General features: G+C 56.8%; 4 protein-coding genes and 1 non-coding gene across 8 annotated transcripts in view; 3 read left to right on the forward strand and 2 right to left on the reverse strand.

Annotated features, from left to right (window-relative positions):
• Positions 1-12,622, forward strand: part of RAB40C (RAB40C, member RAS oncogene family) — a 38,058-nt gene extending 25,436 nt beyond the window's left edge. The window contains exons 4-6 of the mRNA XM_039732178.1: positions 7,223-7,300; positions 7,679-7,901; positions 9,692-12,622. Of these exons, the coding sequence (XP_039588112.1) occupies positions 7,223-7,300; positions 7,679-7,901; positions 9,692-9,972 (582 nt within the window). The 3' untranslated portion in view covers positions 9,973-12,622. The remainder of the gene's footprint in view (positions 1-7,222; positions 7,301-7,678; positions 7,902-9,691) is intronic.
• Positions 12,623-16,460: 3,838 nt separating this feature from the next.
• On the forward strand, positions 16,461-18,946 carry WFIKKN1 (WAP, follistatin/kazal, immunoglobulin, kunitz and netrin domain containing 1). The gene is made up of 2 exons (XM_039732359.1): positions 16,461-16,685; positions 17,456-18,946. The coding sequence occupies exons 1-2, from the start codon at positions 16,461-16,463 to the stop codon at positions 18,944-18,946; spliced, it is 1,716 nt and encodes a 571-aa protein (XP_039588293.1).
• A 445-nt stretch (positions 18,947-19,391) lies between these two features.
• METTL26 (methyltransferase like 26) lies at positions 19,392-22,318 on the reverse strand. 4 transcript variants are annotated; one of them, XM_039732040.1, is made up of 6 exons: positions 22,084-22,317; positions 20,772-20,934; positions 20,650-20,689; positions 20,164-20,231; positions 19,905-19,983; positions 19,392-19,839 (listed from the first exon to the last, which is right to left on the reverse strand). In XM_039732040.1, the coding sequence occupies exons 1-6, from the start codon at positions 22,272-22,274 to the stop codon at positions 19,742-19,744; spliced, it is 639 nt and encodes a 212-aa protein (XP_039587974.1). In that variant the 5' UTR covers positions 22,275-22,317; the 3' UTR covers positions 19,392-19,741. The 4 variants fall into 4 exon arrangements, with proteins under 4 accessions (XP_039587974.1, XP_039587975.1, XP_039587977.1 ...); XM_039732041.1 differs by having other exon boundaries at positions 20,630-20,689; positions 22,084-22,316; XM_039732043.1 differs by lacking the exon at positions 19,905-19,983 and having other exon boundaries at positions 22,084-22,318.
• Positions 22,319-22,368: 50 nt separating this feature from the next.
• Positions 22,369-22,439, reverse strand: TRNAG-CCC. Its single transcript has one exon. It is a non-coding gene; the product is annotated as a tRNA-Gly (tRNA).
• A 1,444-nt stretch (positions 22,440-23,883) lies between these two features.
• MCRIP2 (MAPK regulated corepressor interacting protein 2) overlaps positions 23,884-24,074 on the forward strand; it is a 3,638-nt gene continuing 3,447 nt past the window's right edge. Inside the window, exon 1 of the mRNA XM_039732044.1 lies at positions 23,884-24,044. Coding sequence (XP_039587978.1) covers positions 23,993-24,044 — 52 coding nt within the window. The 5' untranslated portion in view covers positions 23,884-23,992. The remainder of the gene's footprint in view (positions 24,045-24,074) is intronic.

Consider the following 24,074-nt stretch of genomic DNA (forward strand, 5'->3'; position numbering starts at 1 on the left):
TCCTCACTGACTAGAGGACTAAAGAGCTCAAGGGGAGCTTGAAGAATGAGGTTCCATTTCCAGAGGGGACTTGTTGGCTGAGAGCAGGAGGCTGGCTCTGCAACCTGGCAGCCCTTACCCAGGTCTGAATAACCAGTGCTTAAGAGAATCCTTGTTATGAAAAGTACCTCTAAGCCAGGGAAGCATGCCTGACTTTCCCACACACTCTTTATTGTTTCTCAAGTGTAGTGATAAAATTGAATTTTCTGAAGTAGACCCTGGAGAGGTTGCAACATGGAAAAACAGTCTCTGGACAGCAAGCAGACCTTCTTGGGAGTTCTTTTTTCCCTCATGGCACAGCCTGGTGCAGTGCTCAGGCTGAACTTCAGGTTGGTCCCTCTCCAGAGAAAGGACTCGAGTACCTTGATGCTTTCCCCTGTTTCACCTCCACACCACTGGCCTGGGTCCCGAGCCATGTGACTTTCATGTTCAGCAGGAACTTTTTCCTCTTGAAATTATCTGCAGTAAAACATCCTTGCTGCCCCTGATGAGCTGGCTCTGAGCAAGAACCAGCCTCTTCTTCCAGCATGATTGCCTCAGGGTTTGCTGTGAGGATCACAGGTCTCTTGCCTTCCTCCCTGCCCTGCATTAGCAGATCTGATCTCGTCACGGGCACAAGGAGCTCTTGGGCTCCAGCTTGTGGTGCTGGTGTGCCTTGGGCCCCTCTTCTTTTCTCTTACCTCCCTAGGTGTTGAATTTCCACTTCATTGCCTTCTGTCTTGGGGTCTGATGGGCTAGCAGGTCCTGAGCACATCACTTCAGGGTCTCCTTTTGAGGCAGAAGAGGAGCATTTGTGTCTGGGGAAGCACTGGCCTCCAGGCACTGATGGGGCAGGGGGAGTGTGCACTCAGTCATGGTGACTGCAGGGCCAGGGAGGAGGGAGGGATGGAAACCAAGTAGTGTTGCACCCTGCAAAGCCAACTCGGGCAGTCTGGAGCTTGCTGTGTTGCAGAAGGATTTTATGTTAATTGTCACAGCATGGGGTACAGTGACAAGTATTTAGTGTGCTTAAAGGTGCTGCAGAAATCTTTTTGCTCTTGGACTCCTGTTCCTTTTCTGCTTGCCTTCTAGTCTCAGTCATTGCAGCAGAGCTGGCTTGCTGATCTCGGCTGTTTGAGCAGCTGTGACTGTGCTGGCTGCTGTGAGCAAATGCAAACTATTCCAAGAGTGATCACAGAGGGGAGAAGGAGCTGTGGTGGTGCTTCCTGGTCTAGGCAGGAAGAAGCAGTGTTAGGATCCTTCCTGATGTCCTCATATGCCAGCGATTTAAACTGTTTCTGCAAATGTGGCTTGCCAAACTCTTCCCAGACAGTGTGATAAAATGCTCCCATCTTGCAGCAAAGCTGCAGCCCTAAAGAAAGGATGAATAGTGTTGAGTTCTGCTTAGGCAGGTGGTTTGAGGAGCTGCTGTTTATCCTCTTCAGGGCTTCTTAGTATGCAGAAAGGTGGTGGATTTTTGGCAGCTCAGCAGACTCGGGTGTAGATTAAGGCCTCCCTTATGGCTTTTTTGGTTACTACAAATACCTCACCTGCCATGGGTCATTTGGACAGGATTGTCCAGCTGCTGGAGGAGCCTGCAAAACACTTACCAAAAGCTCAGTGATAAATACCCCCCAGTGTTGGGAAGAGGTTTGGCAGCAGGATGTCACTGCCCATGAGCCAGTGTCCAAGGTGCCAGCTGGAAAGCCACGATCAAAAGGAGATGTGAAAGAGCAGGAGACAGAGTGTTCTGGTTCCTGTCAGCACTGGACCTTCTGTTTAAGGTTTATTTCATCCTGTGGGACAGAAAATTCACTCTGAGGGGCTCTTCAGCCTTCTTCAGCAACAGCTTTTTTCCATCAGTGGAGAATATCAGTAAGTGACACTTTCCTGGCCACCCTGTCACCTGCCTGCATTGGGCTGAGGTCCTTGGCAGTTGTGCAAGTGTTCCTAGCAGCTTCTTATGTGCTGGAAGCCCCTAAAGCACCTGGGAAGCCTTTTTGGACAAGCCTGCTTTGCACTGACAGTGTGCAAGCTGATTTTCTCTTACCTTTAAAAGCTTTTTGCTTATAAACCTGGTCCAAACCTGCTGAAAGCAGGCAGAGATGATATTTCCCCACCACCACCTCAGTTACATGGACAGGTCTTTGTGTAAGCTCCTGCTGGAAGCAAATTCGGGGTTTGGCAGAGTAAGTGTCCACATGTGCTGCTGGATACAATAACTGGTGGTCTCTCTGTGTTCCTTGTTCACTATGGGAAGCACTCATGTGGAAATTTTTGTCACTGGCTCCTGAGGGTTGTGCCAATCCTAGTAGTGTGGAACAAAACCAGAGTGGGAATGAACTCTGAAAATCCAACTGTGAAAAGACCCCAGATGGATCTGGGGATGAGTCCAGTCAGCTTCTAAAGACCCCAGATGGATCTGGGGATGAGTCCAGTCAGCTTCTAAAGACCCCAGATGGATCTGGGGATGAGTCCAGTCAGCTTCTACCTACACAGAAGCTGTAGGCAGACTGGGGAGGAAAAGAAGGAAGGCTCTTGGAGGGTTATGAGGGGTCCAGGTCTCCTTGGTCTGAGAAGCTGAATGTGGAGCTTTTCACTCTGTACTGTGGGAACCTGGAGTACATAATGGTACAAAAGGGCTTTGTGAAACTAAAAATTGAAAGCTGTGGAGACAATAGGGTGTTGACAGCCATCTAAGCACTTAGAGAACAAATTAGGCTGCAAATGGGAAACTGTTCATTTGTTGAGTTGAGGAAATTAAAATTCTGTGCATGTTATTCCAAAGGAGACTTTAAAAAAGCCTGACAGATCTTCCTTGGAACTCTCTGCAGAGATGGAGCCAGCCCCCTCCTTGTGCGTGGCTGAGTGCTGTTCTCTCTGGGGCAGAAATGGCAGTGACAAAGTGCCTTTGGGATGTGTGCTCTGGGAACGTGGGGTCTGCAGCATGCCAGCGCTACTTGGAAGCAGTGTGAGGTTATCTGGAGCACCAGCAGCTGGCCAGGGGTTGAGCAGCCTCCTTCCTGCCCCTGCTGAGCTGCAGCACAGCTGGGCTCCATACCCAGCTGGGGATGGAGCAAGGCAAGGGCAGCTTGGCCTCCGTCTCCTGACCTGTGAGAAGCTCTGCTGGACAATCTAAACTTGTGTGCTGGAGCCATGGTGTGGCTTGGAGGATCAGCTGGCAGACAAAGGGTCATGTTTTGCATTTAGAAATCACGGTCTTGTCCTTCTACGCTGCTGAGAACGTTAGGGGTGTGTGTTTTTGCTGAAGTTTTATCCTTATTCCTATTCAAAGAAGATCCAGGCAGAGGCTGCCAGCAAGCTTAAGAACTCTCTCCTCCTCAGGCATATTCCTGGCAGAAATAATCGTCACAAACTAGGTCTTGGGTCTGTTTTTCTTGGCTGAAGGAATTTGTCAATCCAGAAAAGAAGCAAGTAGACTTTTATTTATCTTGCTGGCCATTTGTTGAACTCTGAAAATCCAACTGTGAAAAGACCCCAGATGGATCTGGGGATGAGTCCAGTCAGCTTCTAAAGACCCCAGATGGATCTGGGGATGAGTCCAGTCAGCTTCTACCTACACAGAAGCTGTAGGCAGACTGGGGAGGAAAAGAAGGAAGGCTCTTGGAGGGTTATGAGGGGTCCAGGTCTCCTTGGTCTGAGAAGCTGAATGTGGAGCTTTTCACTCTGTACTGTGGGAACCTGGAGTACATAATGGTACAAAAGGGCTTTGTGAAACTAAAAATTGAAAGCTGTGGAGACAATAGGGTGTTGACAGCCATCTAAGCACTTAGAGAACAAATTAGGCTGCAAATGGGAAACTGTTCATTTGTTGAGTTGAGGAAATTAAAATTCTGTGCATGTTATTCCAAAGGAGACTTTAAAAAAGCCTGACAGATCTTCCTTGGAACTCTCTGCAGAGATGGAGCCAGCCCCCTCCTTGTGCGTGGCTGAGTGCTGTTCTCTCTGGGGCAGAAATGGCAGTGACAAAGTGCCTTTGGGATGTGTGCTCTGGGAACGTGGCGTCTGCAGCATGCCAGCGCTACTTGGAAGCAGTGTGAGGTTATCTGGAGCACCAGCAGCTGGCCAGGGGTTGAGCAGCCTCCTTCCTGCCCCTGCTGAGCTGCAGCACAGCTGGGCTCCATACCCAGCTGGGGATGGAGCAAGGCAAGGGCAGCTTGGCCTCCGTCTCCTGACCTGTGAGAAGCTCTGCTGGACAATCTAAACTTGTGTGCTGGAGCCATGGTGTGGCTTGGAGGATCAGCTGGCAGACAAAGGGTCATGTTTTGCATTTAGAAATCATGGTCTTGTCCTTCTACGCTGCTGAGAACGTTAGGGGTGTGTGTTTTTGCTGAAGTTTTATCCTTATTCCTATTCAAAGAAGATCCAGGCAGAGGCTGCCAGCAAGCTTAAGAACTCTCTCCTCCTCAGGCATATTCCTGGCAGAAATAATCGTCACAAACTAGGTCTTGGGTCTGTTTTTCTTGGCTGAAGGAATTTGTCAATCCAGAAAAGAAGCAAGTAGACTTTTATTTATCTTGCTGGCCATTTGTGTTGGAAGAGGCTCATCAAACCCTTTGCTTCGTTATTTACTGACTCTCATTAATTCTCACAGCCTTGGAAGCTAGAAATCAAAACAAATAGATGAAAAATTAAAAGAAAGCTCAGACTCTTCTTTTCTTTTTTTTTTTTTTAAATATGCAATTAAAATGTGATGTGAGAGTAGATATTTCCAGACTGGGTCCTTGACTAGCAGTATCTTTGGTTTTGTGGGACTTGTTTTTTGGGATTTTTTAATTATGGAAAATCATTACTTCCTTCTTATTTTTCCTCTCTAAATCTAGGAAAAACTGATTCTTTTCTCATCCAAAACAAAAACAACCTCAATTTCTTTTGCTTATGTAGTTTTTGGACTGTCCTAAAAATGAAACTACAAAAAATTACAGACTCCAGGTAGGAGCTCCAGACTTTCCTTGAAGGAAACTGAAGATGTTTTCCCCACCCCACAGATGCTTCTGCCATTATGTAAACTCACCTTCAGATCCTACAGAACAGCATCAAACCCAGACTTTGAGGGGCTTTCTCTTTGTGTTGGACTGTCAAACATGAAGCCAACCCATCTGGCTTGCCTTTTGTGCTCTCTGCCCTTCTATTTTTGTGCATTTTGAGTCTTTCTCCACAAATGCAGATGTGGAGAGAACAGAAAAAACAAACTTCACCTGGAGAGTGATTGCTTGGCATGGAAGCAGTGGGCAGTGAGGGTGGGGGTACAGCTCAAGAATCAGAATTGTTCTACAAAGAAGAGTCTGAATTGTTATAAAATTACAGAATTGGTCAGGCTTTGAGAGCTGCTTATTCCAGAAAAGCTGAGAGGGAGGCAGACAAGGTCCAGGCACAGCCAGTGCATTCCAGGAGCAGCTGCTGTTCCATGAGGGGGAGCAGTGCTAATGCCAGCTCCAGATGTGACTTTATTATGAGAATTCAGGTGCCTTTGTGGCCCAATGCCAGTTTATCATTCCTGTGTACTCCACATTTCATGTTAATATTTTTTTTTGTAAATTTGAGGTATATTGTACACAGAGCTTCTGCACAGGCTCCTCTCAGTTCACCACAGGGGCTGGCAGCAGCAAGGGCTGCAAAGCTGGGGTTTGGCAGGACTGGGCAGCTTGTGTTTCCCATCTGTGTAGCACAGCTTCCATTTCAGTGGGCAGAGGAGCAGCTCCACTGGTACATGAGGTGCTCCCTGCTCCCTGACTCGTACCAGGGCAGTGCTGGGGGTGCCTCAGCTCTCTCCTTCCCTGTGCTCAATCAATTTCAGCTCCTGGGCTGAAAGCTGAGATCTTCCTTGGCCAGTTTGAGATCTCTGCTTATGCTGGGGCTTTGCTGTGGGGGATGGCTGTTCCTGGAGGATACCCCTGATTCAGAGAAGGCTGATTCTGCAGAATCTGGTGCTGGTTTGGTTTGCCCTTAGTCTTGCTGCTGCTGGGTTCCCTTTCATCCAGCACTGCCTTCTCAGCTGGGTTCCTTCTCTCTCAGCACAGCATCATCTCCTCCTCCCTAGTTCCCATTCCAGGCATCTTGTATTGAGGTTCTGCCAAGTCAGCTTGGAGTGCCTGTTGTCACTTGGAATGTCCTTTATTGCAAAGAAGAGTGACAAGAAGTCAGAAAAATAATGGGAGGATTGCAGAGAGGCTCTGCTGAGGACAATTCCATAAATGCTGTCTGTGCCCAGCTGGTACCAAGAGGCAGCTCCTGACTCGTGTGCCTGCAAGGCCAGGCACAGACTCCTTTCTTTGTGTCTGTCCTCAGAAATACTCAGATTCAAGAAAAGCTTATTTGCTGGGAGATGCTGTGGACCTGAGTGGTGGCCAACAGTCTGGCCATGCTCCTGGGTCCTGCCAGCCCGGCTTGGGCTGAGATGGAGACTCCTCAGAGCTGCTCCTTGTCTTTCCTGCCTTGAGTCATGCCTGTGCTGCTGCCAGCACCATGTGCTGCACCTGAGGAGGTGACTGGGAAGCAAGTCATGGATGTGGGTGGTGTTCAGGGACAGTGGATGTCAGCCTGAGGATGCTGTAGCTACCTCTGGCCTGAAGAAAGCGTCCTCTGCCAGTGTGGCAGTGACAGTGACACCTTCTGTGAAGTCTGGAGGGATCCTAGTCCTGAGAGCTCAGTCTGTGGAGATACTGTGGTGCTTATCAGCATTATTAATCTTCTTCTGTCTCAGCAAAGGAGTCACAGTCACACAGGTTCTGGAGAAGAGGGTGTGCTTGAAAATTCCTTCCTGTCCTGCTGCCCCCTCAGCACTGACTGCAGCTGTTCTGTGTAAGGGGATAGAGAAGAAGGTGTATTTGTGCCTCAGCAAGTTTGTATCAAGAGTTGTGACAGGAGAAGGGTGTGTTTTGCTCCTCCAGATAGAGCCACCAAGGCAGTTCCTCCTCCTGTGTAGAGACTGCAGCTTTGGAAATTATTTGGTGGATACCAGAGCCAAAACAGGAGTAAAATGTTCCCTAATGACCAGGGACTGCAGTAGCACAGCCCTGTTGTCTCAATTTTTGCCCTATCAGCACACAAACAGTGCAGCTGGAGCAATGTTCTGTCCCTTTGCTTCTTGGTTTCTGCGTGTGGGGGTTTGTCAGGGGTGTCCTGCCCCTTTTACGTTGCCTGCTATGGAACTTCCTGATTGCTTCTGGTTGTGTTCTACCAGGGAATTCTCTTGGTGTACGACATCACTAATCGCTGGTCCTTTGATGGGATAGACCGATGGATAAAGGAAATAGATGAGGTAAGTGAATGGAGGAACACATGCAATGATCTAGAGCAGAGACATGGGGTTACCTGACATGGGGACAGGAATGGCTCTGCTGTGGAGGGGACATGATGGCAGTGCAGTCATAAGTGGAAAAGCAATAAATGTCTGCCCTCCACCTCTGTGTAAATCTGGAGTAGTAGGAAATGGCTCAGGAATGGTCAAGAAAGACAGGAAAGTTCCCTCAGAAATTAATGGACTGAGGTGACAAATTAGTTGTCCCCACCACACAGAGGTGCTGCTGGGCAGTCCCTTGGCCACAGAGCAGCATCTACTTCTTTTCCCTTACTGCTGCTGCAGCTCAGCAGAATGCTGGGTGCAGCCACGATTTCTTCACTTCTCTCCTTGCTGCAGCACGCCCCGGGTGTCCCCCGGATCCTGGTGGGAAACAGGCTGCACCTGGCCTTCAAGCGGCAGGTGCCGACGGAGCAGGCGCGCGCCTACGCCGAGAAGAACTGCATGACCTTCTTCGAGGTGAGCCCCCTGTGCAACTTCAACGTCATCGAGTCCTTCACGGAGCTGTCCCGCATCGTCCTCATGCGGCACGGCATGGAGAAGATCTGGAGACCCAACCGAGGTCAGTGGGCAGGAGGGTGCTCCGGGGGGAGCCTTGGGATCATGTGGAGCCCTGGGGCTGTGGCTGCCCGGGTGGGAGCTGTGGAACTGTGGGAGCTGCATCCACCAGACAAGAGAGAAATGCCTTGGGCCAGACAAGCTGAAGCTGAGCCAGGAGCTGCCTGTGCTGGCGTGGGGATGGGCAGCTCCAGAGGGCAATTCAGCATGTCTGGGACCTGAAGTGCTCTGGGGCATCCTCTTGCTTTCCACTTACTCTGGATGAGGCTGAGGGCAAATAAGCTCCCACACTGAAAGTACTTCAATCAAACAGCTGTGTGGGGTAAATCCAAGTGTAAGCATCTCACTCCTTGCCCTTGCCTGAGCCTGTCTTCTTCATTTTGGAGGGAAGGAGAGTGTGCCCAAAGAACTGGAAGGGACTAAATCTCATCCCTGCTGTCAGCATGTAGCAGTGGGCTGGGTTATTCCATATATCCAGGCATGTATGCCACAGGGAGGGAAACCACAAGCAAATTCCGTGTTATGTCTCAGCCTGTTGAATTTGAAGCAGAATAATCTCACTTCCCACATTATTCCTGGCTGGAGGCAGTGTGTACCACTGCAGTGTGAGCAGCAGCAGATCTGTGTTCCTGGAGTGACCTGCTCTCATATGGACCTTCAACCCCTGCTCACTGGGGTGAGAAAATCCTGTTTGCTAGCCCCAGTCACCAGATTTTCTGCCTGGGCTCCTATCCCAAACCTGGCTGCTGTGCCATGGTCTGCAGGTCACAGAGGAGTGGTGGGCAGGGACTGGGCTGAATACACAGACCTTTCCTGAATCTTTTCCAGAGGATTTGTGACTGCAGACTGCCTGCTTGGGAAGGGAAAAGGCAACAGGAAACAGCCTCAAATTGCGCCATAGGAGGCTTAGATTAACATTATGGGAAATTTCCTCACAAAAAGGGTGGTCAGGCACTTAAACAGTGCCCAGGGCAGCAGTGGAGTCACCATCCCTGCAAGTGTTCAATAAAGATGCAGATGTGGCACTTGGGAACATGGTTTAGTGGAGGCATCGGCAGTGCTGGGGGAATGGTTGGGCTCGATGGTCTTAGAAGGCCTTTCTAACCAAAATGATTCTGTGATTGCACGAACGGGGGCTCCCTAGCAGGGATGGGGATCTGCCTGCTCGGGAATGGCAGTGTGGCTTTGGCAGGCGGGAGGATAACGAGTGCCCTCGTGTGGCCCCTGGCTGGGAATTCCCCCGCAGGGAGGGACTTCCCAAGGCAGGCTCACATGGTGCAGGCTGAGCTGGGAGGGTGCTGGGAAACTGGAACGGGCAGAGTGGTGTTCTGAGTGCTCTGGCTTGTTGGGGTCTCTGTGGCCTGGGGGTTTAGAGCTGCCCCCTGAGCAGATCCCATTTGACACGGTCCTGTTTCAGGACTTGCTGACCCTGTTGCCTCTTTCCCAGGCATGTCCTGGTTGCCAGAGGATGGGTTGAGAAGCCAAGTGTCTGTCAGGAATGTGAGCCAGGCTCTGCCAGCCCTGGGTGCTGAGCAGAGTAGGGCTGGCAGTGTCTAACCCTGTGTTCACACCAAAGCTGGTGTCTGGCAAAGCACAAACCTCCAACAGCAAAGCTCACCTTGATTTCCCAAGCTTCTGTCCTAAGTATCCTGCTCCCTACTCCCGGCTCCTGTGCAATCATTATTGACATACCTCCCTGAGGAGCTGGAGCTGTGCAGTGTAAGGAATAGTTGTGGGGGAAGAGCAGCCCAGGAGATCTCCTGGCCCTGACTGTGTGGTGCTTTCTCCCCGCAGTGTTCAGCTTGCAGGACCTGTGCTGCCGAGCCATCGTGTCCTGCACCCCGGTGCACCTCATCGACAAGCTGCCCTTGCCCGTCACCATCAAGAGCCACCTGAAGTCCTTCTCCATGGCCAACGGGATGAACGCCGTGATGATGCACGGCCGCTCCTACTCCCTGGCCAGCAGCGGGGGCGGGAGCAGCAGCAAAGGGAACAGCTTGAAGAGATCCAAATCCATCCGGCCGCCCCAGAGCCCCCCACAGAACTGCTCACGCAACAACTGCAAGATCTCTTAGCAGGATGGGCACCCTGAGCTTCTGTCGGATCCACACCCACCCGCCGATGTACAGCTGTTTGCACACTGAACCCTTTTCCACTGGATCCTTTCAGATGGGCCACGGTTGCTTTTCCAATGGCACGCACAAGCGTTAGGAATGTGCTCACGTTTTGGCTTGGCATAGGAAGAAGCATGGTGCCGGCTGGATCCCGCAGCGCTGGCGGGGAGAGGATCTGCCAAGTGACCCTCCAAGAATGCTTTGGGCTTTGCCTCTTGGCCTGGGGTGGAAAATTCAGCAGCTGCCGGGTTAGGGAGGGGGGAAGGGGAAAAAAAGCTCATCCAGTCTCAATGGAGCAATGGATTTAATGGAAGATTTGAGAGGCTTAAGGGAGTAGGCAAGGAGAGTCTGTGCTGCAACTTTAACTCTTGGCCTCCTGAACAGATTGCTGGTGCAATAGTGATCATTGGATGTAGGCAAAAAGGGACAGGGGACTAATGACAGTTTTCACCAGGACGTTAACCTGCTGTTGCCAAAAAAACCAGAAAGCAAGGCAAGAGTTGGCCGATTGGAAAGGGGAAGGCAGCGCTCCGTTCGCCGCCTTCACTTATTTATGTAAATATTATACATATATATATAAATATCTCTTGTTTTTTAAGGGTTTTTTTAAGAAGCAGTCAGGGAAAATTTTATGCAGCCATGTAAATACAAGCACTGGATTGACTTTCCCAGTGTCAGCAAAGGGGACAAGTGGAGGATTTTCCAATGAAAACACATAAATGCTTTAAGAGACTTTCCCTCACCTCTGGGCTTGTGCTGGTGCTTTTAAATACTACATGTGCAGAAGGAAAGGACAATTGGTGTGGAACATGCCCCAAGCTGCTCTGTTCCTATCATTCACTAGAACCTGTGAGTGCTGAAGGCAAGGTGGGATGGCAGTGCATGGAGAAGCAGAGCAGTGAGGCCAGGGTCCTGGGGGTTGGAGTGTTTTGGCAGGCAGGAGGAAGAGGCAGCTCTGGGGTCAGACTGAGGCCTTGCTCACTTTGTGCTTTCTCATCGGGGATTTGGGAGCAGCTGGTGGAAGCATTGTGCCTAAAGCAGAGGAAAAATGCTGAATTTTGTCCCTTATTGTTGCAAAGTCTCATCCATTGCTTCTAGTGCCCTCCATCCATGTCAGCACCACATGTGACAGCTCCTGGATCCTGGCTGCTTCCAGCTTTGCTTTCCCAAAGATGCTGCCTGAGCTCACGCTGCTGTGGCTCCTCCTGGATGAAAGTGGGCAAGGACAGAAATGGCTTTTCCCACTGGAGCATGAAGGAGCAGGGACTGGGAAGGTGGAAGGTTGGGGTGAGGAAATGGCAATCTCCAGGTCCCTCCGTGGCAAAATCACTTGGCTCTTGGAGCAATCCCAGGAGATTGGGAGAGCAAACTGCTTTGCTCCATGGCATGGCTCCTGGATCTTGGAGGGGCAGTAGCTTGGGATGGATCTTCTGTCAAGCAAGTGCACCTGCCTCTCTGGCTTTGTTCCACAGCTGACCTGTGCTGGAAGTTCACCTGCAAACAGAAATAGCACCCAGCCCTTATCCCAAAAGCTGAGGGAGCCTGGCAGTGGGGCCGGGCTATGGTGGCAGGTTCTCATGGGTGGCCAGGGCGTGCAGACTGTGATAGCGTGGTAGCAAGTGAAGTGTACAGTGCTGCCATCTCCTCCTGGGATCGCTGGCTCTGCTCCCCCTTTCCAGGCAGCCTGGGGCACTGCACGGGCAGAATGAAGCCGCTGCAGCGGCCGACGGACCCGCTGTGTCCCGGCAGCAGGGACAGGAGGGACGCGTCCCCCTGCGGGGACACCGCGTCCCTCGCTCCCAAGCCGACCTGGGGGGTGCTGGAGGCTTCCCCCTCCCCTCCCTGCAGAGCACAGCACAGGCAGGTCTCTTGGCTCGGTTCTCTCGTGCTTTATCACCCAGCTCAAGTGAGCGAGGACAGAATTAAACCCCAGGCAGGTGGAGGGGGAGAGGAATCCTTTGAAGGGGTGCTTTGGCTCAAGAGCAAAGCCGCAGCCGGGCTGTCCTGGTGGCACGAAGGCCAGGGGATTTGGAGAACCTGTCTGGATGGCTGGCACCTGTTTCCCATCACTTAACACACAGCAGAAGACAATCGCTGGCTCAGCAGCACAGGGATATACGGCCAACAGGTGACCAGCACTGCCAAGGGCAGGAATCACCCGGGCCCGGCGCCGGTGTGTGGGACAAAGAGGAGAACGGGATCCTTCCTGGAATCACCAAGCTGCTGCATGTCTCAAAACTCGCTGTACCTCTGCTTTGGTTTGGCTGTGCCACGTGTGCCACCTCCCCATGCTGTTTCCCTGTGGTTGGTTTAGGTTTTGTCACCCTAAAGTCTCACAGATCCTGTCTGGAGTGGGGATGGAGGATTTCCCTGGAGTGATTGCCCAGCAACAAACTTTTTTTTATTTTTTAATTTAAAAGGAAAAGATTCTTGCATCTGATGTCAACACTAGTCTGTAGCTGCTCTCCAACACTTGTACCATTCCTGAGTTGGGTTTTTTTTGGACTGTCCTTTTATTTTTTTATTCCTTTGTACAGTCAGTGTTGTTTAACTGATTCTACATGGTTTTGTTTTGTATAAATTAAAGTCTTTTTGTTTGTTTTGAACTACCAATTGAAAAGAGGAGAAATTGTATTCGTTTTTGTGTGGGCTCAGAAGAGGTTGAAGGGAAAAAGCTGGTGGTTTTGCCCATGCCTGGGGATTTGGGACTGTTTGTGTTACAGGTGTATATTCCCATTTCTAGGTCATCCACAAAATAACTTGAATTATTTTCTGGGGAGCCATGATTCCTGTTCTGTAGATGCAGAGGATAAATCTGTTCTTGATTCTCACAGAATCACTGATTTGGGGTAATGGGGCCCTAAGACAACACAAACCCATCTCTAACAGGGCTGGTGCTGTAGGTGGCTGGAGGAAGCCATGCTCTCCAACAGTTTGCCAGGAATTGCGCCCAGTCCCTGCTCCACAGGGCAGCACAAGTACAGTCAAACCCTAAATCCCTTGTTTGGATCTGGATGATCCTGGGGGAGCAGCAAGTGCTGTGGCAGACCAGACTGGAGCAAGCTGAAAGCCGTCCTGGGACAAATGGGACTGAAAGGGAGAGGATGCTGCAGGGAGCTCGGAGCACCAGTGTCACACCAGAGTGGCCTTTGGAGGTACCAGGAGCCCCAGAGAAGGGGCATTTGATCCTGGGCTGGAGGGAGACTTCTTGTCTGATCCCCTTCTCCCAGCCCACCTCCCCTTGACCTCCCTTTTCCCCTGCCTTCTCACTTCCCTAGGATCAGATTTTCCACTTCGTACCAGACTGGCCACGCTTGTTTTAACAGCTTAAGTAGTAATTGCTGGGGCTGGGAGGGGGCAGGGGGAAATGAGATCGTGTCTGCAGCCTGGAAAACCCTGGAGCTAAGGTGAAAGCCTGGTCAGGGAAGAGTCACACAGCCCTTTTTTGACTCTTTTTCTTCAGGGGGTTCTGGAAGTGTCTGTTCCCTCTCCCGGGGCCGAAACAAAGGCTGTGTGTGGTTTCAGGTGGGGTCGGGACAGCCGGAGCCCATTACGGGGAGCAGCGGGGGCTGCAGCTGTCTGCCTGGGAAGAGCTGGGCAGGAAACACTGCACAGCCTGAGCGGGCTGGGAAGGCTGCGAGGGCTTCAGGGCTCTGCTCCTCCAGGAAAGGAGGGAGCAGGTTGCTCTGGGATGATTCAGGTCTTTGGTCACTGAGTGTGTTTCTCCACACCCACCTTTCTGATGTGAGGTTTCTTGGGTTGGGCCCGTTGTCCCACATAGGCTGGGAGGAGGTGGTGACCTTCATACAACTGCAAGATTTTTGAAAACGAGGGTGCAGCACCCACGGGTGCCTTGGAGGGGCAGGAGCCTGCTGGGTGCAGCAGGTTGTGGGAGCAGGGCACAGCACCCTTTCCTCCAGGACACGGTGCAGAGCCAATTCCTTGCCTTGGAGGGAGAAGACAAACTATAAAACCCTCATCTATGTCTGGGATCTTTGAAAGTGACCCAGACTTTCAAAGGGTCACTTCCTGTTCTAAGGTGGAGTTAGTGCCTGGACACACGGACACAGCTGAGAACTATTGAGATGGTGGAATTTCTGTGGGCTTGGTCAGGGTGGGAAGAGCTGCTTTGTCATTCACCTTCAGCTGAAGAAGCACTAAAAGAGGCTGGGTGGGGGTCCCAAGGAGTGGGTGAGGATTTCCAGTTGCTGGGAGCTGCTTTTCTAGCCATGCAGCAGCTGCCATGTCTCCATCCAGCCTTGCACCACTGTGATGAAGGTTCCTGGCTTATCCTTGCAGCTGCTGATCTTTAGAACACAGGCATGAGGCACTCAGGCTCTGGTGTGAGACACCTGCCACCCTCTGGCGCTGCTCCTCTGGGTGTGGAAAGGGGCAGTGGGGCAAGAACCAACCCAGAGCCTGGCACTGGCATCATGCTGTGACCACACAGAGCTCAGACATGGGTATGGGCAGAAGTTGGGCTCCAGGTCTTGTTCGCCCTTCCCTCCTGCACCAACCCCCTGGAAGGACCATGGGACACCCCAAAGTGGCCCTATGCCTCTGGGCTGCAGCCCTGAGGACCAAGGTGCCATGCATCTGCCACATTGCTTCCCAGCTGGAGTTTGTGGGTCTGTGGATTGGGGATCTCCAGGCAGCGAGTGCCTGGGGCCGGCTGGGTCGGTCTGGGGCTTTCAGGGCAGGCAGGGTATAGGCCCTGGCAGCTCCTGGCTGAGCTAGCCTGATGCAATTCCCTGTTTGTAGAACATCAGCCTCCCCATGAGCGTCCCAGGGCAGCGTAACCTTCCCTCATCATCTGCAGCTGGATGGACCCTTGGGTGCCTGCTTGGCAGAGGACCAGGATTCAGGGCACAGCCATGGGACACGCTGCAGCCCTCCATGCGTGGTCATGGCCAGTTGGTGACAGACTGACTGTGCTTTGGGGTTTTGGGCCCTGGGGGCCCCAGAATCACCGTGGGCAGCCCAGAGCCAGCAGCAGTGCAGCCGTGTGCTGGCGGGCAGGGAAGGAGCAGGGGTGGCAGGGGTGGCCGGTCACAGCGCTGTGTTGGTGCTGCTGGCTGGATGTCACTGTGCCAGAGCATTGTGGCTGCACCCTGCTCACACCAGCATGGGGGTGTTGAGGGTCCCCCGAATCACCTGGACTGGGGCAAAAGGGCTTCCCCAAGGAGTCACAGATCACCCCCACCCCAAAAAAAAAAAAAAAAAAAAAAAAAGGGAAAGCGCTCCCACCGGTTTTTTTGTCCTCTCCACCAGGTGCTCCCCGAGAGGGGAGAATGGAGGTGCTGAGCTGCTCCCCGGGGCAAAATCCCTCGGTTTCACAGGGGCTGCAAACCCCCCTCAGGGCGGTGGCTCTCACCAGAGCCGGAAGAGTTAATGCTCCCAAAATGCCATTAAATGTTCCTGCTGCAGGTCAGTCTCCATCGGGGATTAGGGGGATCTGGCCTGGGAGCCGGGGCCGGCTCCTGCCAGCTCTGGGCTGGTGCGGGACGTGCTGGTTGAGCCCAAGCACAATGTGCCGGGGTCTGGTGTGGCTCAGGAAACATCCTGGCTGTAAATCACCGGGGAGGGAGGGCTGGGAGCCCCAGGGGGCTGGGGGAGTCCCTCCAGGGGGGCTGCGTGGGCACCCACCCCGCCAGGCGAGACACGGTCCTGTGCCAGCAGCACGGCGCTCGTGGGATGCGGGCTGGAAAGCAGGGATGGGTCCGTGCCGGTGTCCCGCTCCCGGCCACCTTCGGCTGTGGTGCCGGTGGGTGCCCAGAGCTGCGGTGCGGGGTGAGGCACCCCCGGGCCAGCCGGGTCCCGGCCGCCCTCAGCGTGGGCTCCGCGTAGCTCCCCCGGCCGCCCCGTCCGAGGGGACCGCAGGCTCCGGCTGTTTTCTCATCCTGCAGGAATTCGGCTCCGTGTGCCGGGCGGGTTTTTGTGTGCGCCCCCACCCCCCGCCCCCCTTTCACTCTCCCTCTTTGGAGACTTTCTGCATTCTGCCTTTGATCTCCCCCCCGTGTTTGCCCAGGGATCGCCGGGCTCGCCGGGGTTAGAGGCTGAGGTCAGCGCCTTTCCCATTCCAAACACCCAGAAACATCAGTGGGAAGGGAGGGGATTCGGATTACAACCTCCCCGTCCTCCCCTTCCACCCCACTCGCCCCGCTGGCCGTGCCGGGGATGGACTGAGCCCCGAGAGCCCCGAGAGCCGGCCGCCACTGCCGCCGTGTCCGCGGCGCCCCGAGAGCCGAGCGGCGGCGATGGATGGAGGCGGCGGGCGGCATCGCCGGTGGTCCGGCGGGCGCCGGGCGTGCTGAAGGACAGAGGTTTGGTCCTCTCCTCCTACTCTTTGTCCCCCCGCCCGCCCGCCTTCTCCCTCATCCCGTCCGTCCTGAATGTGATTTATGCTGAGCCCTCGCCAGTGAGCCAGGCCGGCGGCGCGGGGTGGCCCGATGGCTCCTCGCGGCAGAGGCGGGCGCGGGGCCCGGGGCCAGCGAGCGGGCCGGCCGCGGGTCCCCGCGGGCATCGCGCTGCTCCTGCCCGTGCTGGCGGCGGCGGCCGGGCTGAGCCTGCAGCCGGGCAGGATGCGGCACCTGGGCGTCTGCCCCAACCAGCTGAACCCCAACCTGTGGGTGGATGCCCAGAGCACCTGCGAGCGGGAGTGCCAGGCCGACCAGGTGAGCGGGGGGCTGCGGGCGGTAACAGGGTTTGGGGGGCATCCCCAGGTCCCCGAAGGAGGTGCTTCGGCGTGTGGTTCCTGTGCCGGGCAGCACGGCCGGTTCAGTTGTTTCAGAGCAACGGGGTCAGCCCTGCTGCAGCTTTGCCCCCTAAGCTCCTCCTGTCTGCTGGGCTCCCCAGTCCCTCACAGGCAAAGAAACTGCTTGTTGCCCCTTCATGTCACCCCCTCAGACCGTGTCCCATGGTCAGAAGACCCTCCTCGTGCACCCCCAGGATGCTTCCATCCTGTCAAAGGGCTGGCCGGGATGAAGGGAATGAGTGTGCTGGGACACGGACCCCTGAGGGTCGGAGCCCACCCACGGACCGGGTTGTCCATCCCAGAGAGCCCTGGATCTGACCTCCACCAGGCTGAGCAGGGGCAACCCCACCCCGGTTAGGGCTGTCTGAACCCCGAGGGGAGACTCCTTCACAATCCATCTGTATGCGTCCTGCCTCGGCCAGCAAAAGCTGAGAAGGGCAAGTTGCTCTGTACTGTGGGGAGAAGGGACCGACATCACTGCGGTGCACCCCCAAACATCCTGGGGGTGCTGAGGGTGGGCTGGGGAGGTCTGGCTCTTACCCGCAGCCCAGCGATGCTGAAGGTGCACAGGGCTGAGCGGGGGACACTTGTCCACCCGAAAGTCCCACAGGGGTGGGAACAGCACGCACAGCCCCAGAGCGGGGGTGACCTCCACGTCCCCCCCGCAATCTGTTCTCCCTCCCCGACCAGGACTGTGAAGACTTTGAGAAATGCTGCACCAACGTGTGTGGGCTGCGGAGCTGCGTGGCTGCGCGCTTTGCCGACGGCAGCGTCCCGGCGCTGGCGCTGGCGCCCGCCGCCTCCTGCGAGAGCTTCGTGTGCGCGCAGCAGGGCTCCGACTGCGACATCTGGGACGGGCAGCCCGTCTGCAAGTGCAAGGACCGCTGCGAGAAGGAGCCCAACTTCACCTGCGCCTCCGACGGCCTCACCTACTACAACAAGTGCTACATGGACGCCGAGGCGTGTCTGCGCGGCACCCGCCTCACCACCGTGCCCTGCAAGCACATCTTCACCTGGCCCGACACCAGCCCCGTGCCGCAGGAGACCACGGCGCGACCCACGCCGGGCGCCGGCCCCGAGGTGCCGGTGCCCCCGGCCCTGTACACCAACCCCTTCCACCAGTCCGTGCGCGCCGGCGGCACCGTCAGCTTCCGCTGCGACGTGAGCGGGCGCCCGCAGCCCGACATCACCTGGGAGAAGCAGAGCGAGCGGGAGGAGAACTTCATCATGCGGCCGGACCAGATGTACGGCAACGTGGTGGTCACCAACATCGGCCAGCTGGTCATCTACAACGCCCGCCACGAGGACGCCGGCATCTACACCTGCACGGCCCGCAACGCCGCCGGGCTGCTCCGCGCCGACTTCCCGCTGTCGGTGCTCAGGCGGGAGCCGGGGGGGACCCCGCGGGCCGGCAGCCCCCAGCCCTTCCCCAGCTCCGAGTGCCTGAAGGAGCCGGACCGGCGGCGGTGCGAGGCCACGGAGGTGCGCTGGCATTTTGATGCCAAGCAGGGCTCCTGCCTGACCTTCCGCTACGGCGGCTGCGGGGCCAACAGGAACCACTTCGAGACGTACGAGGAGTGCCGAGCCGCCTGCCTGGGCAGCGCCCGCCCCACCTGCCTGCTGCCCATGGTGCAGGGGCCCTGCCAGAACTGGGAGCCGCGCTGGGCCTACAACCACCTGCTGAAGCAGTGCCACTCCTTCGTCTACGGCGGCTGCGAGGGCAACACCAACAACTTTGAGAGCAAGGAGACCTGCGAGGACGTGTGCCCCTTCCCCAAGAGCCTGCAGTGCAAGGCCTGCCGCCTCAAGAGCAAGATGGTGCTGAGCCTCTGCCGCAGCGACTTCGCCATCGTGGGGCGGCTCATGGAGATTGTGGAGGACCAGGACTCCGGCATAGCCCGCTTCGCTCTCGAGGACGTCCTCAAGGACGAGAAGATGGGCCTCAAGTTCTTCAATATCAAGTACCTGGAGGTGACCTTGACCGACATGGACTGGAGCTGCCCCTGCCCCAACATGACGGCGGAGGACGGGCCCCTGATCATCATGGGCGAGGTGCACGATGGCATGGCCACGCTGGACCCCAGCAGCTACGTCCGGGCAGCCAACGACAAACGGGTGAAGAAGATCTATGAGCTGATGGAAAAGAAAACCTGCGACCTCCTGAACCGTTTCCAGGACTAGGGGAGAGTCAGGATGTGCCGAGAGGGGGAGCCGCAGACACAGCCCGGAGGGGACAGCCTGAGGCAGGGGACAGCCTGCGGGAGCCCCTGCGCCAGTGCCTGCCTCTAGAGGTTACCACTGTCATGTAGTTCTCCCCAGCCCCATGCTGAGCCCCATACCAGCTCCCACCGCCACTGTAATTTATCTGCCGCATGTTCCCCCCACTATGTGACCCCCCCCTCCACCCCCAGACTGTCCAGCAGCAAAGAGAACTGGGTTGGATTGCAGAGGGGTGGGAGATCTGCCGGGACCACCCCACCCATAAAATCTTCCCACTTCACCAAAGCCTCTGGGCCCAGTGTAACACCCCCGGGTGCTGGACCTGACCCTTTCATTGGTGCGAGGTGGAACTGGGGACACCCTCAACCCCAGGGTTTGTGCTGAAAACATCAGGGAGCTGCTGGGGTGTGGGGGCCAAAGCCACAGAGTTTATTAGGGAGGCAGCAGCACAATCCTGGGGAGAGGGGAAGGGGGACACCATCAGCACAGCATCCACAGGAAATGGAGCAAGGAGTCTCCCCCATGCCCAGGGGTGTTGTGTCCCCCTCCTACACCTGTGCCCCCCTTAGCAGCTGTGCTGGCTCTTGTGGTCCAGGCTGGGGCACCCCACTGCAAAGGGAGCCCCAAAGGCACCAGGGGAGATGGACCCTACCCAGCCAAGTCAGCCCCAGCTGTGTGAGTGGGGCTCTGTCCCATCAGTGCTGTCCCCAGCCCCAGTGGCAGCCACGGTGGGACAGTGACACCCTGCAGGAGCCATCAGTGGGAGCAGCAGTGGTGGGAGGCACTGGAAGTGCTGTCAGGGCGGGTCACAGCTTGCGGAAGATCAGGCTCTTGTTGTTGGCCGGCATGTCCACCTGGAAGCAGAGCCGGGCTCAGGGTGCACAGGGGCACGGGCAGCCCCCGGCCCATCATCACCTACCATCCTCTCCAGGCACAGCCCGTTGGCCTCGGCCAGCTCCCGCAGCAGCGCCGTGTCCCGCAGCCCCCAGGCGGGATTGCTGCGGGGAGGGAGCCGTGGGTCACTCAGGGGACACCCGAAGCAGCCCCGGCTGGGGGCTGCTCTCAGGCCTGGCTTATCTTGAAGGACCATGCTGGGAGGGAGCTTCCTGCAGCTGCAGGGGCAGGACAGAGAGGACAGGAGGGGCCCCAGGAGCCCGAGCCCCCCAGCCCCCCCCTACCTCTGCCTCAGGCTGCGGTCGAAGTCCACGTTGCTCTGGGGGCTGATCTGGCCATCCACGGCATAGGGCTGGTGGGACACAGCTGGAGCTGCAGGCGGGAGCCACCCCGTGCACCCCAGCCCCCTTTCCACGGGCTGCTGCCCCCACCAAGCAGAGAAGCCAAGTGGGAAGAGACACGGCCCCCAAAGAGTCCTGTCACCCACTGTGAGTCCTGTCACCCTCTGCAGGCACCCCCAGACCCTGCTTTGGATAAGGTGAGGGAGGACAGGATCTGTCTCCTCCAAAACTGCCCCTTTCAGGGCTCAGCATGTGCCCCAAAAGGCAGAGACCCCCCCAAAAGCCAAGCCCCTGCATTTCCCAGCCCCCTCCCTAAGCCATGGCTGGAGCTGCCCTCCCACCTGCCCCCCAGCATCTGCTCTGACACCCTGCACCCCAGGATGCTCCTGCACCAGGACAGGTGACCCACCCCATAGGTGAAGAGCACACCTCCAGGCTTCAGCAGCACGCCGGCACCCTGGAACAGGCCCTGGGGAACGAGAGGTGATGACCAGGTCACGGGGCCGGAGCCCCCGCGGGCTGCAGGGACAGGGCTGCCGAGGGCTGCTCACCTGCGTGCACCGCAGCTCTGAGATGTGCATCATGTTGATGCTCACGATGAGGTCCAGGGTGGCGGGCTCCATGCCCCCCCAGCTCTCCCAGCCCTGTGACACGTCCAGCAGGATGGGGGGCAGCAGGTTGGGCAACCCTGCGGCCTCCACGTAGGCAGCGATGCTGTGGGCACCAAACCCCAGCTCAAGCCCTGACGGGTCCCCCTGCAGCCCCAGCAGCTGCTGCAGGCAGGGACAAAGCCCTGCATGGACTCCCAGAAGTGGAAAAAACACCCACAAAGGGATGTGGTGCAGCACAGCCTGGGGGCTCCTTGCCCAACCCTTTGCTTCCAGCTGCCAGATGCAGAACTGGAAGCACCTGGACAACCAGCAGCACGTGGATGCAGAGGCCCCGGGGCCAAACCTCCCCAGTTTTGGAGCACTCTCCCCTTGTGTGGAGCCCCACTGGCACCATTGCACCAGCACCTCCTGATTTTTGTGTTATTTACACCCTTTTTGGCACATTCACCACCTAGGTCTCACCTCCTGCAGCCTGCCAGCCTGGAGATTATTTTTACCCAAGGTGGTGGGTGCTGCTGGGTGGGCAGCACAAAACTCCTCCTGGATAGGGGCTGGTTCCAGCACACCCCCACCAGGCTTATTTTTTATTTTTTTTTCTGCAGTGGAAAGCTGGATTTTGGGAGTTTTCTGGGAAAAATAAAGTCCTGAGTTGGGGAGCATGTGTTGTTTGGGAGTTGGATATTGGGGATTTATTGAAAAAAAATATATAGTGAGTATTGACCTCGGGAGCCTGGGCTGGGCAAGAGTTGAATATTGTGGTTTGTCTGGAAAAAATAAAGCATCAAGCCAGAGAGCCTGGGCTGTCCAAGAGGGCTTTTGCTGGGAAAAAATACACATTAAGCTCATCTGAGAGAAGGATATTGGGGTTTTCCTGGAAAGAATACAGTACTGATTGGGGAAGCCTGGACTGCTGGAGACTTGGCTATTGGGTTTCTTCCTGGAAAAAAAATAATTGTGGAGCCTGGGCCCACTGTTGAGTGGGTCTTTTCTGGGAAAAAATACATATCCAGTTCATCCAAGAGGTGGATATTGGGGTTTTCCTGGAGGGAGCAAAGCACTCAGCAGGAGAGCCAGGGCTGCAGGAGAGTTGGATACTGAGGTTTTCCCAAAATCCCCAAACGAAACAAAATAAGAAAAAAACCAAAATGGGGAGCAGGGAACCGGGGCCGCGCGTCCATGGGCCCGTGGGAGGGGGCTGCCGGCGGTGCCCCCGGGCTCCTGCGGCGTCCCCCGTCCCCCCGGCCCCGCTCACCTGCGCAGCGCCCGCGGGTCGATGTCCGAGGGCTGCCAGCGCGCCCGCGGCAGCGCCCGCGCGAAGTGCGCGGCGTGCAGCCCCGCGCCCGCGCCCACCTCCAGCACCCGCAGCGCGCCCGGCGCCGCGCACTCCCGCAGCACCGCCAGGATCGGGCCCTTGTTCCGCTCCGCGGCCGCCGGGACCTGCATGGCGGGGAACGGCCGCTCCCGGGACCGCCCCGCGCCGCGGGTGGAGCTCGGCACGGCGGGGAGGGAAAAGACGCAGGGGAGGGAAAAGAAAAACTGCGCCGCCCGGGAATCGAACCCGGGTCGCAAGAATGGGAATCTTGCATGATACCACTACACCAGCGGCGCGGCCGGGAGCGGTTCCGCCCCGCCGCCCCTCGGCCCCAGCGCCCGCGGGGACCCCGGCCCGGCGCTGCCGCTCCCCCGCCGCGCACCCCCTCAAAGGGCAAATGAGGCTGGCGCGGACACCCCAGGGAAAAGGGGCCGAGAGGGGACCCCCACGCGCCCTTTCCGCGACAGCTGTCACTGGTGATGGAGGTCCGGAGGGATCCATCTGGAGCACGAGGATTAGGGGTTCAGCCCTTCCGAGCATGGAAAAGCTCAGGGATGCGCCAACAGGCGCCTAGAAACCCCTGGCAGGTCCGGGGGGAAACTGAAGCACAGCCTCCAGCACGTTACAGGGCGGGTGACAGCCAGTGGTGACATCCCGTGGGTCAGGGTTGTATTTAGGCACAGTAATAGGGTTCGGGGTGACAGCGGTGGATGCACACTCCACGCGAGCCTGGCACCCACCACGGTCAGGCGCTGCTGGGCTTTTATGGGAGGTACCCTCCTACACCCCTCCCTCCTTAGCCACTACCGGGGCAACGTGGCGGAAAGGCAAAGGTCACCCTCGTGGGGTGGCTTTGCAGCCCCTGGAGCCTCGCAAAGACCCCAGTGCGTTTGTCACACGCTCTCTCCCCAAAGGTCTGGGTGCTGTCGCCAGCCGCAGGGCCGGCCGGTGGACACTGGGGGGTAGCCGGGGACCGGCTCGGGGTCGTGTCCTGGGTCTGCAGCTCCTGCCACGTGGGGACACCTTAGCGGGACCTCCCACTCCAAAGGTCACCGTGCTGGCCACCCCGGTCCCTGCGCTGGCCATGGGATGTGGAGCTCAGGGCTGTTCACAGCGCTGTCCCGGCGGGGGTGGCACCTCAGCCCCTGCCTCTGCACCCCTTCATTTTTCCCTGCCTGGGTCCTCTGTGTCCCAGGAATGACCCCTGTCTGTCCCGTGTGTGTGCCGTGGCTCCAGTGTCCTGTCTCCTGAATGTCCCCGTGCAGGTCCCCTCCGAGTTTCCCGTGACTGCCGTGTCCCCTGCGTGCCTGTGACATCTTGTGTCCCACGTGCCTGCTGTGCCCTCTCCCCTACTTCAGCCCCGCATGGTCCAATGTCCTTCCGTGCATTCTGTGCGTCCTGTGCGAGTCCTGTGTCTCCCACGTCCCACATGTCCGCTCTGTGTCCCACGAAAGTCCCACATGTGCTCCCAGCCTGTGCTCTGCTTGTCTCCAGCGTGTGTTCCTGCATCCCGTGTGTCCCCATTAATCCCCACGCGCGCCCCCAATGAATCCCGCGCGTGTCCCCTATGCGTCCCCACAACCCAGACATGTCTCTTGCACAGCACATATGTGTCGCATGTGTCCCGGCACGCGTCCCACGCGTCCCCCCGACCTGTCCGGCTCGCGTCCCCCGCGCCCCCGAGCGCTGGGCGCAGCCTGCGCGCCCCCCCCGCGCTCCGCGCGTTCCCTTTAAGCGCGGGGGCGTGTCGGAGCGGGGGGGCCGCCCGGCCCTGCCCGCCTAAGGCCCCGGCGAGGGGCACTTGCGGCACTCGAGAGGGGCGGCGGGGCCGTGGGCCGGGGCCCGCAGGATGTACACGCTGACGCGCGGCCCCAGCAAGCTCGCCACGCAGCGCCGCACAGGTACCGGGGGGCGCGGGGCCGGGGGCGCGG

This window comes from Passer montanus, unplaced genomic scaffold, assembly GCF_014805655.1.
Source record: "Passer montanus isolate IOZ18808 unplaced genomic scaffold, ASM1480565v1 scaffold8, whole genome shotgun sequence".
Classification (NCBI taxonomy): domain Eukaryota; kingdom Metazoa; phylum Chordata; class Aves; order Passeriformes; family Passeridae; genus Passer; species Passer montanus.

What these genes read in the sequence shown, in the direction of transcription:
- WFIKKN1 (XM_039732359.1), top strand. Translation starts at nt 16,461, where the DNA reads ATGGCTCCTCGCGGCAGAGGCGGGCGCGGGGCCCGGGGCCAGCGAGCG. An exon ending in GGGAGTGCCAGGCCGACCAG is followed by an intron (nt 16,686 to 17,455) that starts GTGAGCGGGGGG and finishes CTCCCCGACCAG; the next exon opens with GACTGTGAAGACTTTGAGAA.
- METTL26 (XM_039732040.1), bottom strand. Translation starts at nt 22,274, where the DNA reads ATGCAGGTCCCGGCGGCCGCGGAGCGGAACAAGGGCCCGATCCTGGCG. An exon ending in CAGAGCTGCGGTGCACGCAG is followed by an intron (nt 20,690 to 20,771) that starts GTGAGCAGCCCT and finishes CTCGTTCCCCAG; the next exon opens with GGCCTGTTCCAGGGTGCCGG. An exon ending in GGCTGTGCCTGGAGAGGATG is followed by an intron (nt 19,840 to 19,904) that starts GTAGGTGATGAT and finishes CTCTGCTTCCAG; the next exon opens with GTGGACATGCCGGCCAACAA.